We start from the raw sequence: 20360 nt of genomic DNA, 5'->3' as shown, positions 1-20360 counted from the left end.
GAGACAATGGATTGCTCTTTTAACTCGAAAGTCTCCTAATCGTGTAACTACTAGTTTCAGTCACACCTGCCTTGGTCCAGCCACTATGTGACGGATAAATGCTGATTAAATTACAAGCTGTCATGGATTTTTCATATAGGTAAGACTCACTGGTTGCCCTCGATGCTAAATTTTGGGTAAAACTTTTTAAATTGATACATTTCACAATTAAAAGATTTCCTTTCCTTTCAAATATACTCTCCCGCATAGCCGAGCAAGGATTTACTGTATATTTACTATAAAACGTGTAACGTAGCGTCCTGCTGAACGTTCCCTACCTTCAAACGAAAGGTGATAGGCAGTTGATATGTGATTGACACGCCTTAATCCAATTACGATTGGCATTGTAAAGTCAATGTAGCCAGACCAGAAGAACGTTCGGAGAGAAGTCCAATCGGAGCCTTCGGTATATGAAGAGGGTGTGCCTTAACGGGATGATTGTCCAATCAGCATCCGAGTTTGCGCCTGCAGTGACCTTACTCCCCGCCCACGGCTTCCATTTCTGTTCTGGACCACACGGCGCAAGCGAATAATACACATTTGGTTTACTGAATATGTACACGTAAATGCTACTAACTTGGCTATTTTATTGTCAGGGGACGGAAACAATTTTTTTGTCTGTCTGACGAGTAGGTACTTTTTTTTTTTTTGCGTCAGCGGAAAAGGTTTCGACACGGGGCGGTTTATTCCTCGTTTTTAACTTTGGTTTCTCAGCGGCGTTTTTTTCCGCCGTTTTTCCCCCCTGCCCCTCTCGCTCTCCCCCCGGTGCGCGTCGGGCCTTGCAGCACGGCCACGAGGACCAGCGGGAATCCGGTCATGGCGGAGTTCGGCAACGGACTGGCGGAGGAGTCTCTGCTCGACTCGGACCCAGGTCACCCGGAGCTCGAAGACCCAGGCGTTGGCGACGAGGAGCCCGGGCTGGATGAGGGTGAGGCCGCTATCGAAGATCCGGTGAGTGAAGGACGTTTGTTTGCGAGCTAAGCTAACCTAGGTTAGCCAGCGTTACCTTGATGCTGTTACCTCACGACACAGTCTGACCCCCGCCTTTTAGGTGTCGTGGGACGGCTAAAGTTCTAAAGTTTTACTCTGTAACGTGAAAACGTTTAACGCCTTTTTTAAGCAGTGGTGGTTTTTTTTTTTTCCTCGACCGACTTCGCCGCCATTGTGGCTCGCGCGCGCAGTGCAGTGGAACTGGCTGGCGCGTGGCGCCGGCGGCCATGTTGGCGCAACATGGGTTTTGGTTTCTCTGCACCGCAGAGAGCTCGTCGACCTAGTGGGGGGAAGAGAGAAAAAAAATTCTTCGTCGCAAAAATGCGAGACGGAGATGCAAAAGACAGGGGCGAGGGTAGGACAGGCCGCCATTAGCCGCTGCGGTGTGAGCCTGTCTGCAGAGAGGCGAAAAGCTCACGGTAAACACGACTCGTTTTCTTATTAAAATATTGACTAGCTAGATCCACGTTTAGGGCAGCTGCTTTGTAGCTTGCAAAGTGCTGATGGTTAGTATAGCAGGGTTTGCAGTGAACTGTGCCGTGGTAAATGCTGATGTTTGTAAGCTGGCTGACCATGGAGTTTAAGTTAACCATGCAAATCAAAATAAAGGTCTGGCTTCTTATGACAGTCTTATGAATTGTGATCCTAAGGAGATTTTAGGCAGCTAATGCTAGCTAGTATTGGCTAGCTAGCCAACGTTAGCTGACTTGTCTAGGGGAGATTCTGCGAATTTATTGCCGGTACGTTCGCAGGTGTTACGGCTGATATTCGCAGATATATATATTTTCATTTGTCTGTGACTGAGTTATTAATCCAAGTAGTTGCATTGACGTTGCATTGTTTTAATAGTGGCTGATACCCAGATATCCAGCAATAAAAGGGGATATTTGCTCTTGTCCGTAATGTACCTTTAAATGGATCATTTTTGATGAAGGGATTTGGGTATTTTGTAGATGTGAAAAGGGCGTGCGATGGTCGGTCTGGTGTGTCTCGCAATAAATGGCTGGATGTGCGGTGGTAGCATCGTCAAGGCGTTGACATGCTGAAACCACGTACACGTTTCATGACCGTGCCCACCTGCAGACAAGCTTGTGCCTCGGAGTAGATTATGCGTATTTTTGGTCGGTCATGTGCAATAACGCAGTGGTCTGGGGTCGATCTGATGGTGATGCACACGGACAAGTGATGGATGCTGCTGTTACCCTAATATGGAGCACGGTCGGATATCGCTGCCCTGCAATGCACCACCGCCACAGGAGCGTACTCCAGGCTCGTGTGTCTGAGTACGCGCGTGCTTGCTGGTGTAGCTCTGTAGGAATGGCATGGCAATCGTTATGTGTTGCACATTCGTAACTACGTGTGTTCTAAAGAAGTAGGACGACAATAAATGGTGCATCGACAAGACGTTTTCATATTTTTTATTTCCTATTATTTGTTGTGGGTGAGTGCGTATGTGTCGGTCGGTGGTGCATACTGGGTCGGGAAACGTGGTTTATTGGCAATAAGAGGTTTTCCCTTTAGTATGGCATTAGCGTTGCCTGCCTTTTAAAAAGACCTCAATACACAAAGCTTTCACTATGCCGTCAGTATATGTGTGAACACTTACTGTGCCGTGTCCTATCTCGTCTATCACATTTAGCCATATTGTACATCATGCTTGAAATGTACTCCCTTCTCTGCTGTCAACGAATCGGTCGGATGTCTCTGTGCTGTAAATAGAAGCTTGTCATTCTCTGGCTAGCACGCTTGTGCCCCCCAGAGATGTTCTGTGGCTGTTAAGTCTAAAATATTGTTGTCCTCTGCTTCTCACATTGAGGATACTGTCATGTCATTAGATGGACCTATTAACCTGTAGTTTGCTTGTGTAGATGATGAATGTTTCTGTATTAAATAAACTTAGGAGCTGGAGGCCATTAAAGCTCGCGTGAGGGAGATGGAGGAGGAAGCGGAGAAACTGAAGGAGCTGCAGAATGAGGTGGAGAAACAGATGAACCTCAGTCCTCCACCCGGTGAGAGTGGTTCAGGGGCACTGAGATGGAGGGTGGTGGTTTGGTCGGGGGGGGGGGGGGGGGTGCAGTGAGGAAAGGATGAGAGCACACTGCGTATTAGACGCTGCGTGAGGGTGAGGGAGAAACGGAGAGTACACTGGAGGAGGAACCCCCAGAATCACACCACCAGTGTGGGCTCGCTGTAGTCAGTCTTCCCATCTACGTGCTTTTAAGGAATACTGCGTAAATTATGGGCATATCGGATGCAAGTGTTGCCTTAAAAATGTGTGTGTGTGTGTGTGTACATAGAGAAATATATTCTTAAACACTGTGTGTGTGTGTGAGCGAGCGCGCGTGCGTGTTTATCATTGCTTTGTTGTTTAAACTGAAGACAATCTTTTTATTTCCCCCCCCCCCCATAGCTGGTCCTGTCATAATGTCCATTGAAGAGAAGATAGAGGCAGACGGAAGATCAATTTATGTTGGAAACGTATGAGGCACTTCACACTCCGTCATCTGGCCATTAAATCAAGAATACACAATTGTTGTTTTTTTTAAAAAAAATTTATACATACTCAGATGCTGTTACCATTCAGGTTACTTACACAAATTTGAATATAACTTGAATACCTGATAGCAACACATTTTCTGTCAACCATAAGATGTTGATGAATTAATTGGTTCAGTTTTCAGAGGACATGCATAGTACTGGTTTCATTTCATTAAATGCCAATTACTATAAAAACTTGCAGTTGTGGAAAGTTGCATTCAGAAGTAGAAACAGGAGCATTAGGAATGCCATGAACAATCTGTGACTTACTTTTTGTGATTCCAAGCACCCTAGAAAGTTTAGATGGGTTTCATGATGTCATATTGGTGTACTTTGGGCAGGTACAAAATCATGGGAAAGGTTGAATAAACTGATAGTAAGCCACTGTCACATTGAATGTTAGGGAGATGGTTCTGTACTGTGTTGTGCTGTTTTAATTATCTAAGCACCATGACATCAGATGCTATTACAAATCTCCAGAAGGTTTTTTTTTTTTTTTTTTTTACGAGATCAAGGGACTTGAGAACAAACAAACAAGCCCCTCTTCACATCTTAGTAATAAAGATTTGGTTTTCTTGTTCATTGACAAATGGGATCAGGTGGACAACTGATGTGCTAAAACGGTTTAGTGTTTGCATGAGCTTCTTGGGCTGTAGTAGATCAGCAGCCTGTGTGAGAGTAGTCTGTGTCTCTCCCTGTGCGGCAGGTGGATTACGGAGCAACAGCGGAGGAACTGGAGGCACATTTCCATGGCTGTGGCTCTGTTAACCGAGTGACTATCCTATGTGACAAGTTCACAGGACACCCCAAAGGGTAATCCACAAGTTCTACTCTCCTACGTTAGTCTTTCTCAAGTTCAAGTTCAAGTTCGGTTTATTCGTCACATACATAGTCATGCACAGTATAACTCACAGTGAAATGGTGGAGAGTGCTCTGTCCAAACTGAGGAAGAGAAACAGGGGTGCATAGAGAAAAAAAAAAAAAAATATATATATATATATATGCATTCTCCTCAGTTCCTTTTGTTCATGTGCTGCTCTCCACCTCTACTGCACTCCATTTGTGTTTTTGTGTATTTTAAAATTATATTTGGTTGTTTTCATCTGTATGAGAACAAATTTTTGGTAATTGAGCTGGGGAGAGATCATACTTCTATAGTGCTTAGTAATCATGATGAGGACATTTAAGCGCTTTGAAACTGTGAGATGCTCTTAGAAGACACTGTATGGTACTAGTTTAGCAGACTTTCACCTCTGTCATGCGCTCTGCTGTACACACTATATTTATTAGGCAAACAGTGCATTTTTCAAGTCTGACCAGGACTCGGTTTCCCAAAAGTGTATAATTACAGTGGCCAGTGTAGCCCCTGAATAAGCAAGTAAATTAAATTAATTTAAGGACCAGACAATTTGTAATGAATAGGCAGTGAAACAAGCAAAGGAGCAGTCAGGTTTGGTTCTGATCAAATTCAAGCCCTTTTTGAATTCTATGTGGTCCTTGATCACCGTCAGGTGCAGCTATGAAACAAAAGAGTGATGAAATGTTTAGCCATATGTGAAGCTGCATCTTACTTTATTACATGACACAGATTATACATATTGTTTGGTAAAACTGGACAGTCATTCTGCTCCAAGCATATTTTTTACTGTTTAAATGTATGATTAAGTGGCTCTCTTCAAATTTCAGGTTTGCATATATCGAGTTTGCAGACAAGGAGTCTGTTAGAACAGCCATGGCACTGGATGAGTCCTTATTCAGAGGGAGACAAATAAAGGTGAGTTTGAGCAAATGAGGACCACTTTTGAATTTTAAATAGAAGAAAGCTTGCTTCTGACTGTCCGGTTAGCATGTGGAAGCGTGTGGAACTTGAGTGAACCTACATGCTGGTTTTGTTCTGGTCGTGGAATCTTATCGACTCTTGAAAATTATGCCTTGGAGACGTTGCACCGTGGTCTCTTAGACCAATAATCGCGCCCATGCTCGAGTTGCCTGTTGCCGATTGGCTTTTTTAAAGTCAAAGATCCAGTAGCATTGCTGGCATGAAACTGCTAGCGATCAGTTATGTTTAATTCGCTATGTTGATGTAATAGATGTACAATATAAGGTAATATATAAATCTCAATTTTGGAAGACTAAAGGGATGATTGACGTTGAAGTATATTACATCATGACATCTCTGCCATTTACGTCATCACTTGACATTTTTGTTGTTCGAAGCATGGAAAATAATAAATCTGCACTTTTGGGAAGGTTTTTCATGTATTTTTGAGGCAGCGGTTGTTAAGTACATCTTAAAGTGGCTTGTTTCATGTTGGTCATCCTTTAAATCCCTGGCGTGCGCTCCTAGGTCGGGGCGAAGAGAACGAACCGGCCGGGCATTAGCACCACAGACCGAGGCTTCCCCCGAGCTCGGTTCCGCTCACGTGGGGGGAACTTCGCCTCATCCCGGGCCCGCTACTACAGCGGCTACACGCCCCCTAGAGGCAGAGGACGGGCCTTCAGGTTAGTGCTCCTCCACTGCTACCGCTGACAATAACACACACACACACACACACACACACACACACACACACACGACGGGCACAAGGTTGTAAGATAGCGTGATTTTTAGCTAAAGGTTTTATTCAGCACCTCTTTATTTAAAGGTCTGAACGTCATAGTACTGGCAGATGTCCAGGAGCAAGACATCAGTCATTAAGCTGTGGTTGGGTTAGGGTTTTCTGTGTGTGGTTTGTTTTTGGTTAGGTTTTTGTTGTTTTGTTGACAGTATCTGCAGGCTGTGGTTAAAACTGTATTGCTAAAACTCTTCAGTTCTATGCAGTTTTAGAGAAATTTGAGTATGTTGTGAGCTTTTTTGCAAGGGTGAAAATATGTCTTGTATGACAAGGATGGAACATTGTGGTCTTAAGTAGAGGTCATTTGTTACATATCGGGGGTGGGAGGCATATACAGATTCAGGCATCTCATATGAACTGTCATACACTACCTCATTATGCCATAATCCTGCATCATTAGTCGTTGCTGACCAGAGTATTGGACATGTGAGATCCAAATTATTTTTTGCTGTGTAGTAGCAAGAGCTAGATCAAAGGGTCACTTTAAAAATCTTCAGTGCCATTTTTGGAACTAAAAATATTGCTAGTGTCATGATTTCAGTGGATCTTGTCAGATATCCAGAGAATGTTTTCTTTTTTTGTGATCCTTGAGGCTAAGGTCAGTCAAAGATGACTCCTAGATTTTCCTTCTTTTATTGTGGTGGGGTTTTTTTGTTTTTTTTGCCTTTAGACACAATATTTAGACTCCTTATATCAGTTCTTCATTTCAAGTAATAAAAAGGTTTCTGGAGTCAGACAGACATTTGACCAGTTCCCATGTTTTAAGATTAAAATCTGAAAAGGGTGACATTTTTACTTTATGTATACTCTATATATTAAATTGCAGTGAAGTACACAAAGTTTCCAGAGAAATGGGACACTTCCTTCATCAGCTGTGCAAGCGAAATGCTTTTTACATAAATATATAAATATATTTACACACACCTAAGTGCAGATTCCTTGTATTTAATGATTAGTAAGTTCAGATAAGAAGAGGGGGAGGTCTAATGTATCTGTAGCAGATAAATGAATATTGTGTCTTATGCTTTGTAGAAAGCTGAGGAGAAAAAGGAGAAATCTTCATTTGCCTGCCCCACACTTTCTATATGCATTTTCAGTCTTTGTATGTCGCAAGTAAAAAACTGTTAGTATTAAGACTCTTGGTTCTGTACTTATAGTTGCATCTTTACAAGGAGGCCTGACTTTTCCTGAGTATTTATTGGGCAGCAGTGTTAATACCTTCAGTCTAAAATGTAAAGTGTTTGACTAAGGCTGCAGATGATGATGAGTCAGATTGGCGTTCATCTGCAGCCTTCAGTCATGGTTCTCTGATCATGCGTTTTTGCCAGTAAATGCTGACATTTGAAAGAAGATGCAGTCAGAAATGGCAACACCTTCTGTTTTGGGTGTCACTTGCTCTCCATTTCAGTTATCGATGGATAACTCAGTTTCAGGGTGGGTATAGACTTTTTGTGGTGGGGGCTGTGGGTTTTTTAAGAAGCTAGGGGTAGGGGTGTTTTAAGATTAAAAAAAAAAAGTTTCAGAACCAGATTAGGTTTATGTGCATGGTAAAATGTGAGGCTGGATGGATTACTGGGGTTACTAAGAAAGACACTGAGGCCACACACTGGCTGCCCCTTGTGGGTTTGGTCGGTTGGGTGGATTTTAAGGGCCGCTAAGACAACCCAGTGGGACATGATGCTGGGAAGCTCAAGTCTGATTATGCTGTGCCCAGTGTCTTTCTGATTTTAAAACCTGGCATTCAGAAGCTGTGAAGTCATCATGCTGATCTTGTCAAAAACAATGTACAAGATGTCCCAAAACGGGTAGCATTATACCACTATAGCCTTCCTGGGTATAGTGGACCTGCATCGTAGATCTAGACCACTCCCATTTGTTTGATCCCTTCACCACGCTGGCTCTTAGTGGCCTGAGGGGGCCAGCAAAAAAGGAAAATTTGTGTTAACGTGGTTGTATTGCATTATAACTTTGTAAGAGCATGTGTATTAACACAGGCATGGTCGTTAATTGTTCATTATGATGTTCTAGACTACTCTTATGCACGGATAACTACTTGCATGTATGGCCTAACCATACATTTTGTCAGCATAGATTCTGAGAGCTGCTACTGGTTATATGGGGAAAATATAGGATAAAATGTGAAGTTGTGCTACTCCTGGTATAAATGGTCTACACATTTGGTGGCTGTGTGTTGGACTGCAATAACAAGCATGCATATGATAGCCTTTACGGTTCATTATGAAATGCTGGTTGTATTTGATATGGGCTCTTTAACTCTTTTTTTTTTTTTTCTCCTCACCCTTCATATACTTAAGTTTTCATATACTTATTCCCATACACTACTATTTTTACAGGCTTTGAATGCTCATCAGTCAGGTAATTTATTAGTAAAAGAAAAATGTCAATTTGAGAAAATGGACAATTTGGAGATTTTAAGAGATTTGGAGTTCATTTGGTATCATTTAAATTCATTTAAATGTTTAAATCTTGGTGTTCTCGTGTCAATTCTAGCTTTTATCAAACCACAAGAAACCACATAGTGTTAACCTGGCTGGATGGAAATAATTAACTGTTTTTATTTAAATATTAGCATAAACCATTTAAAAATATTGTAAAATAAATGAATAATATAAATCAAGCATATAAATTTTATTGATTAGATCCTTACACCACCTCTAGATGTTAAGTCGCCTGACCAACCTCCAAGCCAGTTTATAATTGTTGGCCATGTTGCTCACAACTTGGCATTCACCAGCTTGCCCAGTTCCTGCTGGCTTAGCAGGGATTTAATTGGAAACCTCATTAAATAGTTACATTTTCAAGGAAATCCAAAGAGGTGGCTAATAAGTATTAGATATTATGCATTCATAAGTATGCTTGCAGTTGTATTAAATGCATATTGTAGTGCTAACTTTGCTTTTCAGTTATGTGCCTTATTTTACACTTTGTTGAATGTGGTAGTGATTGCTGATTAAGATAATCTATGTTAATGGTAACCTGAATAATGCATTTCCCACAACAAAACATCTAATATCAGTTTGCATAGACAATAGGCATGCAAATCAATTTGGATAGAATCAGGACCAGCAGAATTCCATCTAATAAACTGAGGATGAATTCACACTACTAATGCGGAATTGGTTTAAATAAACAAGTTAGCTTTAATTGGGGCTGCCCAGTAAGAATTTGAAATATGATGGAATCCAGGTGTAATCGTGCATGTTACATTGAGGTGGGGCTGTACTTTTGCTGTCCAATTTCTTGCAGAGAAATGATTCAGCTGCCACTTTGCATGAATGTCAGTGGAACGGTCACTTGTCACAGCATTTGCAATACGACAGCATGCTCTAATTACAACAAACACACTGACTGCATAGAGCTGATTTGGCTGAAAATCCTTGAATACCTGTAGTCATATGGGTAGTGCTTAGCACCATGTACTTTTGTATGGTGCATGCGAAATGCTATGGATAGATGAGGCTTGTCTGTGGTGCATTTCTCCAGTCACATTCCTTAGTCATGTTTGGTGCACCTCCAGTTAGTGTCAGGGGACAGGTAGAGGTAGTTTTATAATGTTTTCTGGAAGAGTACATTTTGTTCACTTTGGACAAGGGAAGATCTCTGGCAGAAGGACACATTCTCTGAGTAAAACTGACCTTGACTCGAATGGTTTGTCTACTCGGGCAAGTCTATGGTGTCCATTCTAGATGCTTACATCATCTGTAGCTGGTCTTATACCTAGGTTTCACTTCCAGAATAGAGGGTTCATTCCTGCAGCCTGATATTTACTTTTGTATCTAAACTATTGCGAGCTGTGCTCTATCCAGCACAGGCTTAGGAGGGTGGGTGGAGCTTGAGAGGGGGCAGGGCAAAGAGGCGGGGCATGACTGTTCAGCTGTTTGTGTGGAAGTCTGGCTGCTTGAATGGATGCCTATGCATTTGTGTGTGCTCTGTGGCCAAGTCCTTCTGAGGAGACTGCACATCACTGGAGTGTGTATGTGCGCATGTGTTAGTGCACGTGAGCGCATCTCGGAGGAGAATGCACATCACCAGATTGTGTGCGCGTGTTTGTTTGAGGGCCAGCGTGTGTCCCTAAGATCTCTCCCCTACAGCAACAACAGGAGCCGCCCTTACAGAGAGAGATAAAGAGGGAGAGAGAGGACATCTCACTGTCCCCAACATATAACACTTTAACACCTGATTTTACTTCGAAAAGCCCCCTCAGCTTCCCTCAATATTTAATCACCAGATTTATACTGGATTCTTAAAATATTCGAAAATCTAGTCTGCATTAAGAGAGGGTATACTCTATTAACTTGAAACTCTGTATACCTGAACCGTGTCTGCGAATTAATTTGTATAACAGTAATTTACCTGTCTACCACAAACACTGAGCCCCTTACATACCTGCACACACACACACACACACACACACACACACACACACACACACACACACACCACAAGCCAAAATTGGTGTCCATCAACCAGAAAGAACTCACCCTCTTTTTCTCTCTCTTTTCCAGGGGCCGAGGGCGATCAACATCGTGGTATACCCCTTACTAATACCCCCCCCTCCCCTTTACTGTCACCCCTCCCCTCCCCATCCCAATCCCATACAAAAACAGAAAAAAAAACCCTCAATAAAGGAAGGAAAAAAAGAAGAAAAAAAAAAGACAAAAAAAAAAGAAAAAAAAGAAAGGGAGAAAGAGCATCTCCTGGACAGACAGACTGGCTGGCCTCAGTGTGCGATTGTGTGTGCGTGCGTGCGTGTGCGCAGGTGTTTCAGTCACCCCGGTAAGGTACAGAATGATCCTTGGGGAGATTTGGTGGCATTTGTTCAAATTTGAGAAGATGATGTTATCTCAGGCTGCAGATGTGTCTCCTTTGTCTGGCTGTGACGTTCTCACACTACACAGCCCTTCATGTTTGCACTCAGAAGGAGCAAACAAGAAAACTTCTAGATTTTTTGTTTTCCTTTTCACCTTTTTCTATTGTAACGTGAATGTGAAAAATTCCAGTAGCAAGAATTGTTGTTTTTTCTACCTTGTCGGAGGTTTATATTCCTTTGTTTCTGCGCTTTGAACAATTAACTCACCCCATCCTTGTTTTTGCCCTTCACCACTCGTTTCTGCTCTCCCTCGTTCACCTGCGTTCTGCCTCCATCACTCTTGCAGTGTCTTATAGTTCAGTGTTCAATTGCTCACGTTTGTTGTATTTCACACACTTTCAGTTCTTTCTGTCCAGTGTCCAACCTCCAAGGCATGACTCAACTTCTAAACTTTTTTTTAAAAACTTTTTTCCCCCTTCTGATTCCTTTCCCAAGCATCCTTTCTCCTTCACTTCTCTCTCTCTTTCTTTCTCTCTCTCTCTCTCTCTCTCTCTCTGTATACTAGACCACTTCTTGTCGTTTCAGGTTTCAGGACCAGTGGAGGCTGACCACCCCTCCCCCTGTGGCCGCGGCGCCCCCTACTGTCTCGGCAGCGTCTCTCTCTCTCTCTGCTCCCGCTATTCACACTCACCCCATCCTGTCTGTGTGGGGGGGCGGGGGAGGGGGACAGGGTGACCACCGGCCCACTGCGGCCAGCCTTTACTACAATAACAAGCGCTGAGGTTGCTCACAGGCCAACCAGCATCAGGCCCACACACACACACACACACACACACACACACACACACCTTCACCACATATTTATATAGCGAGAGCTACGCCAAGATGGCAGAAGCTGGTTAAATTTGCAAAGGGAGTGAGTAAGGCGGGACCAGAGAGGGATTAGAAGGGGTGGGACTTCCAAGTGCCCCGCCTTTCTCAGTACACCATGCAGTTCCAGCGTGAGCCAGGATGAACGCAGGGGCCACAGGAATTGGCTTTTTAGGATGGAAGGGTGCAGAGCTTTTACTGGTGGGGACAGGGTTGGATGCGGGCGGGGAGGGAGGTGGGGAGTTGAGATCTTTCCTTTTTCCCCCTTTTTTTATTTCCTTTGGGCTTTTTTTCTTTTGAGATGGGGAGTGGGTTTGGAGAGAAAAAAAAAAGTTTTGCTTTTTTATTTTTATTTTTAACCCATGAGTCTGTAATTAGGGAAAAAAAAAATAAACAAGACATTGTAAAAAGTTTTTTTTTTCTTCTCTCTCTATGCTTAAATATTACGAGTGGGCTTTTATTAATGAGATGTAAGACGAAGTATTTACATTTGAATTAAATTTTGAGCATGGTTGTGGTTTTAGGGCAGCTATACAGAGTGTTAATCCAGGAATGGGATATATACATCAACTCTCAGAATGTATCTCCTGTTATTGCTGGATTAATATATAGTGCCCAGAATACAAAATATGAGCTATTCACTACCATTCTGGCCCATAACCTTAAGATTTTTGCATACGTGAAACTATTACTTAACCCTTTTCCTTGAGAAATATTCTATTAAATATATGCCACTGACCCTAAAACACTGAAATATTGCTCCATGAAATTAACTGTTTATGGTTACTTTAGACAGTACTAACCATTAAAACTGGATAAGAAGAGAGTAGAGGCATTTTTGTTTATATATTTTAATCAATTGCACACCCAAAAGAGGAAAACTTTAATGTCTTCAAAATTTGAAAAACTAGTTATTAAATGTAGACCAATAGAACTTTTGTTGGCAGGACAAAGACATCTTATTTTCGTTTCCTGAACACTAAAAAGGGAAAATGAGAAATTAGTGTCTCCCCAAAATAAACAAACACCACCAGAGATGTTATTGCTGCAAAGCACCACTGCCCTATTATTGCTCTTGTAATTTTCCTTAACACATATTTCTACAAAACTGATGTGTGCAGGCTGGGGCAAGACAACTGCGGTATAAGCCCCTTTACAATAGTTATAACTTACAAACTATAGTATTTAGTTTTTATATATAGTGTACAGTAATTTACAAAATAAAAGCCATTTATCAATGGTTTCAGTGGCCTAAAAAAAATAAATAAATCTTCCATGTCCACAGGCCTACTGCAATATTCCAGACAAGTTACACAAGGCAGCAAATGAGCAACAGATGTACAGGTGCTGAACACATGGTTCATTAGTGTAACAAACTGCTACTCATGTAAGGCATATTATAGTCATACTCCTAGTGAACACAAGTGGGCAGACAAACCCAACTACTCTTGTCTTGTTTGGGTGAACATTTCTGCTTAAATTGTGAATGGCTCACAATCCAGGTCAGATCTCAGGATTAAAAAAAATACCAACAGCAAAATCTGATTTGTAATGAAAATCCAAATAGACTTACCTCTCTTCTTAGTCGTCTTCTTCATCATCATTTTCTTCTTCTTGGACCTGGGATTATTCAACGCCTAGAACAATATACACAACGCATACCACCAATTATTACTATCGTTCTATTGGGTGAGTTTATGTAGGATGAACACGCGTTTAGGAGAAAGATAGATCGTGTAATTGTGCTTGTTCAACACGTGCGTGAGCATGCATTCGAGTCCTTACGCAGCAGACAGACTGACCTCGCCACAATTTCTACCTCACCACTATAGACTTTCCTGCACAAGTTCAATACATACATTCAATACATGTGACTAAAACAGTGAAATGAAGGAGTGCGTTGCCAGTGCGATCAGAAGTCCTTACCGCTGCCTCTCCCCCGGTCAGCACCGTGATGTCACTGAAGTGTGTGATGCCACTCAGCTGTGATGTCATCCCGCCCAGGCGGCGTTTCCTGGCCTTTTGGTCTCGAGGGACACTCAGACGCACCATCATTGACTCTTCATAGTTTCTCCTGTCACGGAGTCAGAGCATAGGACATCATTAGGAGCCAGAGGCGTGTGTGTGTGTGCCTGTGTGTCTCACCCTACTGAATCAGGACTCCACACGTCTTACTAGATATGCATGTTCTGAGATCTAGTATAATCTAATGATGCAGTTTATATAAATGCCTCTGACATTATTGGACAGTGACAATGTTGCCTGTTTTGAATGTATAAACAATGACAATGAGGTGTAATATAAACAATGGGTTAAACTACTATTACTGACTGTTTTTCAGTTCAGTTTACATCTGTAGGGGGCGAGACATCTGCCTTTAGAGTATCTTCCGACTATGGGTGGCTAAAACAATCTTGAGGACATTCTCACAGTGCATGACATGCATCATACTTAGTTTTTCACAATGCACCAGAAAAAAAGATCAATGTAGTAATGCCACAAAAAATATGCAATGAGAATAATGCAATGTTTACAAAAATAAATTTAAAAAGGAACAGGATTTAATTATTGATTGTAATTAAATAAATAAATACAATATTGAAATAGTGAGCTGGCATTTAATCAACTACTTGTTTCTTTGCAACACCACTGTGGTCACTTTTTAAACCAAAGCCAACAGGCTGCACTGTTGTATTGCTTTACAACAATTAAAGCCCTAATCCAAATATTATGTCCATCTAAGAACACCACCTTTGCACTGGCCACCATCTAAACAAAATTATATTAATGACACCATTGTGTTTAGGTCACAGCACTTTTTAAAAGACAGTACACTAGTTTTCTGAACAAACCTGAACGAGGCTCCTACCTGTGCTGTTCCTCCCGGATTTCCCGCTCTGTTTGGAAGTCCTGACGGTCGCGGATTTCGTCTGGTGTGTCGCTGTACTGCTGCCGGAGCTCCTGGATGAGGGAGCTCCGCAGGGCAGCTCTCCTCTGCTTCTCCACCTGCTCCTTCTGCTTGTCTGCTTCAGTCATGTCTCCATCTAGGGGAGATGCATTGGGACTGTTGTACTGTGCCTATGGCAATGTCATCACTTTGAAGCATGAACTACACTACCCAGCATGCACTCACCAGAGCTGCCCACATTAGGGAATGAGAACACACTTGGCAAGCAATATATTTGTCAGAAGAAAAAAAAAAAACAACAACACAAGGCAAATATAAGGCTTTTATCTTAAAAATAAAGCAATAAATAATATCATACACTGATCATTGTGATTATAGCCCAAAATGTTAATACTTTTCAACAGTGATATTCAGAATATCTTAAATAATCTACATCTGCATGACGTTTACCATAATGCATGGGAGCAATCTTGGGTGGCACATATTTCCTGCCAGTAGGGGTCACTGTTTTCTGAGAACCATCCTTAACGCCATCGTCACCGCTATCGTCATCCTCCGACTGACTGAGCTATGCAAAAGGAAGGTCAACAAAGACTAAAGTACAGGTTTATATCCAGAGTTGTATGGTTTCGTCATATCAAGCTTAGGCAAGTTCTTAAAAATAAGTATGAGAGCTTTACCTTACTGACGAGATTCTCAGGCTTGGGACGAAAGTTTAAAGGATCATTCTCAGCTGCGACGCAGAATAATATTCTACTGTTAATTAGCAGCCTGCAATTCATATTCTTAATGTAAGCACATTTAAACACTCAATCACTATTCAATCTGTTCATATCCAGAATGAAGTCTGCGTCTTACCAATGTTTCCAGTAACTGCGGTTCGCACCAACTTGTCAATCTGGTATTTCAGTTTTTGATCAAGGGGACGCATCTTCTCCAGAACCTAATGGAACACGTTTTTACACTTCTCACTTTGTGCTGAATGGCATTTCGACACATTCGCGAACAGGACTAAATAAACATCTTACTGTTCTTATTGTAATGAGCCTGTGGATGGCGCTGTTGTCCTTCAAGCTTTGCCCATGCGACTTAATGCACATCAAGTGAGTAACATCTTGGAGATAAAATAACAGAAGGTGATATCGTAGGTCTAGAAAAGACAAACCCTTAAACAAAGAAACAAACAAACAATATATACATGAGACATATACATTTACACCGTGACTTAAATACTGAGCAGGACGTCCACTTGTAAAGCCATCATATTACCTTGGAAGTCTGATACGCTTTTTCTTGGACTCTCTGTATTAAGTCCTGGATGTGGCTTGTGACAGAAGCTACCTGAAATAACGACCCGCACGACAGTCAAAGAGTTAATGCACGTTCAGCTCTTAAAACTATGGCTATTAAGATAATAACTGAACAGAAAAAAACCAACAACAATGCCCTGTTGTCCCCTTTGAAGGTAAGAGCTGAAGCGTTGGGGTTTAGTCTAAGCACGGACGCACCTGTTCGGTAAGGCTGGTGAGGAGACGCTCCGCTTTAGGCAGGTCATCCTCCATCGCGTGCTAGGACAAAAACGAAGCAGGTTGTGACAACTCGACAACATTTTATTGACTTGTACGTAAAGACGAGATTACAAAATACCAAAAAAATCAGCGGGCTAATTACAAGGGCTTTAAAAATACGTTGAATTTTAGGACGAGTTAGCTTCTCGTAAACAAGGCTGTCCAACTTGCGTACGAGGGCCTGGGTGCAGGCAACACAGTTTGAAGATTTCCCTTCTATACTAACCATATTAATCAACGGGATTGAGTCACACGTTTAAGCAGAAAAATCCTCCCAACTGTGCTGACCACGACAAGCAAACCTGGACAAAGCAACGCCGCCACTATGACTAGTTAAGACAGCTACGGAAGCAGACAGCTTAGCTAAAGAGTTATCATTCAACAGCATTTCATCGATTGGGAGGTCTCTACAAGAATAATGCCTGGCACTATTCGCCCCTTTTCTAAATCTTCATTTTAATAAGAATTAAACAGAGATGGTTACAACTCACGTGGTGGTTATCAGGGGCCGCCATTTTGAAGTACGGTAACCCGCTAAGGACAAGAGGGTTTTTGTTGGACTTTTCTGCCTGGCTCTAGGCGAGGATTACATGTTAAAACAGTTAACAGACTAAATACATATTGACTACATTCATAAATATTAAGTAATGTGTTTTATTAATGCAGATTTCACATAAGTAAATACAATACCTAGGAGCCAACAAAAAGTAGAATTGTTATATATATATATATATATATATATATATATATATATATATATATATATATATATATATATATATATATATATATATAACAATAGAAAACAATTCTACTTTTTGTGTATATATATATATATATATATATATATATATATACTTTTTTGTATATATATATTTTTTTGTGTGTGTGTATATATATATATAAAACATCGCTAACAAAATAATATAACAATAATAATAAATACTGTTTCTTCTTATTGATTTGTTGTTGTTGCTGTTTTCGTGGTTTTACATTATCAATCGCCCCTTCTAGAATCGCCCCTAGCGCTTTCACCAGTAGATGTCAGTGCACTTCTCAGTATTACACTGAATTTTACTATTTACTAGATAAGATCAGTCATGCGCTACAATATACAACAGCATGTCGAGATGACATATGGCAGGCCAAGTGCTGAGTGGTGGGTCACAGAGGGATAAACAATTATAGAGGAAAACAACATGCGGAGAGGTAAGAAGTGAGATTTTTAAAAAGTCCACAGTCCAGTCTATGGTCCAAACTATAGAAAAAGAGACTAGGAAAGAGAGGCCTCTAGTGTCTTCACTGTGTACAATCACTACAGAAGTCATTATTTTAAAAAATAGTTTCCCAGGTTTTATGGCATTTTACCTACTTCTACACTTATGTGGGGTTTAAAACTGCATTCAGAGACTCAAAGTAAATATTCTGCCACACTAAAGGGATGAAATAAGGGCATGTGCTCCTCCTGAAAATATAAAATGTCTTTTTTTTTTTTTACACAGCTGGATTTCTCAGTTGGACTGGTAAGAAGATGCTTCAGTGGAAACAGAGGTAAGTATATTTCACTGGGCAATATTTACTTTTGGTTTGCACTATCCAGCTAAACAAAAAAAATCCTCTCTGTTGGACTGGAGTGTGTGACGCAATGTTTGTGGAGAGGAGTATATGATGGGGAGTGTGTTCCGCAGCACTGTGTCTCTCTGGGTGGAGGGGAGCAGGTGGAGCAGTGTGTCGGGCAGCACTGTGTCTCTCTGGGTGGAGGGAAGTGTCTGAAGTGTGTCGTGCAGCACTGTGCCTCTCTGGGTGGAGCAGAGCATATGAAGTGTGTCGTGCAGCACTGTGCCTCTCTGGATGGAGCAGAGCATATGAAGTGTGTCGTGCAGCACTGTGCCTCTCTGGATGGAGCAGAGCATATGAAGTGTGTCGTGCAGCACTGTGCCTCTCTGGATGGAGCAGAGCATATGAAGTGTGTCGTGCAGCACTGTGCCTCTCTGGATGGAGCAGAGCATATGAAGTGTGTCGTGCAGCACTGTGCCTCTCTGGGTGGAGCAGAGCATATGAAGTGTGTCGTGCAGCACTGTGCCTCTCTGGATGGAGCAGAGCATATGAAGTGTGTCGTGCAGCACTGTGCCTCTCTGGGTGGAGCAGAGCATATGAAGTGTGTCGTGCAGCACTGTGCCTCTCTGGATGGAGCAGAGCATATGAAGTGTGTCGGGCAGCACTGTGCCTCTCTGGGTGGAGGGGAGCAGGTGGAGCAGTGTGTCGGGCAGCACTGTGCCTCTCTGGGTGGCCTTGAGAAGTCGCGGCTGTTCCTCAGGGCCGACGCTCTTCCTGTTAAACATCTCGACCTGATGGACCTTACAGGAATCACTAATGAATCAGTGTCTGGGTCTCAGCAGGCACACACACACACACACACACACACACACACACACACACACACACATACATACATACACACACTAGCAGTCTGCCTCAACACTGCAGGGCTTCCCAAACACGTACTCTGGTATTTGTTAATATTCAATGTGGAATCCTTTTACTGTAACGAAGCCACATGACTGTAGGCTGTAATCACTGCATCAGTCACAGATGAAACAAGAGAACAAACCAAACCATTTTAGTGCATGCTGTTTCATTAGTAAGTGACTTTAGAGCTGTTTTCAGGCTCTTTTGATTGGTTCAGAGACATTAGTGCTGTCCTAGCTCCTGGAGAAGGGAAGGCTCATGCTAAGATTAGTCCCGCTCTCTCAAGTAATGTCCTGGACGAACCAATTTAACCTCTGAAAGTGACACAGACTGAACCTCACTGATGGTAGTTTGAGAAAGGTAACACGTATGCACCGTTTTCTAAGGCCTCTCATACAGAGAGAACTGGAGAGAGAAAACAATGGTAGAAAGTAAGTATAACAAAGTCCACAGTATTAGGTTGTGGACCCCTTACCGAGCGTGGCGGTCCTGACAGATTTGCCTCGTGCTCATGCATAAGACAAGGGGCAGCATTACAAAGAGCCTAATAGTAATACCATATGAACCTTCCACTGAATGTCAAAGGAGCAGAGACAGCTACTTCCCTATCTATCACAGGGACATTAACAAACATGCAGTCAGCTTGTAAAAGGAGCCCCGGGGCTGCTTCTGTAGCTTGGATAACATACAACCTTTCTGATAAAGGCACCAAGCAAGGAGAGCGTACCCTGCTGGGAGGGGGACCTAAACTATTTATTATTATTGAGGGCATGCAAGTAAGTTTAAAGTGCCTTGTACTTTATAATGTGGCTTGTGTTCACATAAGTAAATAAATGGTTTAGTTCTTTAGTTGTAATATCTGGCATAGGTCATACTCAAGCTTCATATCAGGACAACTGCAAAGCTTGTGAAACGTTAATTCTTCTGAACATTCCTGCATTTTCCACTCTTATGGCCAGAGTTATGATAAGAGATAAGCTTGCAGACTGAACTACTTGGTTTAATATTCCAGTTAGCATTATGTGACTTCCCAACCAGAATTTGAAGCAAACAACAACAAGGGTTAGGAAATGACGGTGCACCGTGCTTTTGTGTTTCTGTTTTCTACATATGATTGACAAGGCAGAATGTGTTTGTTTAATTAAGACCAAAGCTATTGATGTGCAGTGGAGTTGGGGGAGGAGGGGCTTTGATAAGTGGCTGGAAAAGCATTTCAGCAATGCTCAGCATGTTTCCCTTAAAGTTTACAGTAAACACAGGGCTGTCTCGGCCTCTTCCCAACACTCCAGAGATGGAAATGGGGCAACACCTCCGTGCTTTGTCTGGCCAAGCCTACATCCACAGTCCTTCCCATTGTTTAAGGGGATGCCAGTTCATATTCATGGATGGCAATTACTTGCTCAAGAATGGTATAATTGCTTTGGAGAGAAGCTTAAACTACCAAGTTATGAAAGCCTGGTTTAATGGAGCCCTCAGGTCATGGTCACCAGGATCAACCTGTAAGGTTTTTCTTGGGAGTGAGGAGACTCACT

The 20360-nt window shown here is 42.0% G+C and overlaps 2 protein-coding genes across 5 annotated transcripts; one reads left to right on the top strand and one right to left on the bottom strand.

Moving 5' to 3' along the window:
* The first annotated feature begins 528 nt into the window (after positions 1-528).
* Positions 529-12296, top strand: pabpn1 (poly(A) binding protein, nuclear 1). 3 transcript variants are annotated; one of them, XM_035526408.2, is made up of 7 exons: positions 529-990; positions 2930-3038; positions 3440-3507; positions 4274-4380; positions 5254-5341; positions 5915-6069; positions 11599-12296. In XM_035526408.2, exons 1-7 carry the CDS (start codon positions 856-858, stop codon positions 11792-11794), a joined length of 858 nt encoding a protein of 285 aa, XP_035382301.1. In that variant the 5' UTR covers positions 529-855; the 3' UTR covers positions 11795-12296. The 3 variants fall into 3 exon arrangements, with proteins under 3 accessions (XP_035382301.1, XP_026879747.1, XP_035382302.1); XM_027023946.3 differs by lacking the exon at positions 11599-12296 and adding an exon at positions 10709-11389 and having other exon boundaries at positions 531-990; XM_035526409.2 differs by lacking the exon at positions 529-990 and adding an exon at positions 1296-1448.
* A 422-nt stretch (positions 12297-12718) lies between these two features.
* Positions 12719-16922, bottom strand: ngdn (neuroguidin, EIF4E binding protein). 2 transcript variants are annotated; one of them, XM_081720441.1, is made up of 11 exons: positions 16851-16922; positions 16300-16359; positions 16061-16132; positions 15820-15957; positions 15650-15734; positions 15472-15524; positions 15242-15359; positions 14753-14927; positions 13810-13957; positions 13457-13520; positions 12719-12862 (listed from the first exon to the last, which is right to left on the bottom strand). In XM_081720441.1, exons 1-11 carry the CDS (start codon positions 16872-16874, stop codon positions 12843-12845), a joined length of 957 nt encoding a protein of 318 aa, XP_081576567.1. In that variant the 5' UTR covers positions 16875-16922; the 3' UTR covers positions 12719-12842. The 2 variants fall into 2 exon arrangements, with proteins under 2 accessions (XP_081576567.1, XP_026879759.3); XM_027023958.3 differs by lacking the exon at positions 12719-12862 and having other exon boundaries at positions 12869-13520.
* Positions 16923-20360: the final 3438 nt, after the last annotated feature.

The sequence above is a fragment of the Electrophorus electricus genome, chromosome 1 (assembly GCF_041902795.1).
Source record: "Electrophorus electricus isolate QZ-2024a chromosome 1, ASM4190279v1, whole genome shotgun sequence".
In the NCBI taxonomy this organism is placed as follows: domain Eukaryota; kingdom Metazoa; phylum Chordata; class Actinopteri; order Gymnotiformes; family Gymnotidae; genus Electrophorus; species Electrophorus electricus.
The sequence above is the reverse complement of the archived record's forward strand: the minus strand, read 5'-3'. Positions and strand labels throughout refer to the sequence as shown.

What these genes read in the sequence shown, in the direction of transcription:
- ngdn (XM_027023958.3), bottom strand. Translation starts at nt 16,874, where the DNA reads ATGGCGGCCCCTGATAACCACCAC. An exon ending in AAGCGTATCAGACTTCCAAG is followed by an intron (nt 15,958 to 16,060) that starts GTAATATGATGG and finishes TCTTTGTTTAAG; the next exon opens with GGTTTGTCTTTTCTAGACCT. An exon ending in TGACCGGGGGAGAGGCAGCG is followed by an intron (nt 13,521 to 13,809) that starts GTAAGGACTTCT and finishes ATATTGTTCTAG; the next exon opens with GCGTTGAATAATCCCAGGTC.
- pabpn1 (XM_035526408.2), top strand. Translation starts at nt 856, where the DNA reads ATGGCGGAGTTCGGCAACGGACTGGCGGAGGAGTCTCTGCTCGACTCG. An exon ending in GATCAATTTATGTTGGAAAC is followed by an intron (nt 3,508 to 4,273) that starts GTATGAGGCACT and finishes CCTGTGCGGCAG; the next exon opens with GTGGATTACGGAGCAACAGC. An exon ending in TCAGAGGGAGACAAATAAAG is followed by an intron (nt 5,342 to 5,914) that starts GTGAGTTTGAGC and finishes GTGCGCTCCTAG; the next exon opens with GTCGGGGCGAAGAGAACGAA.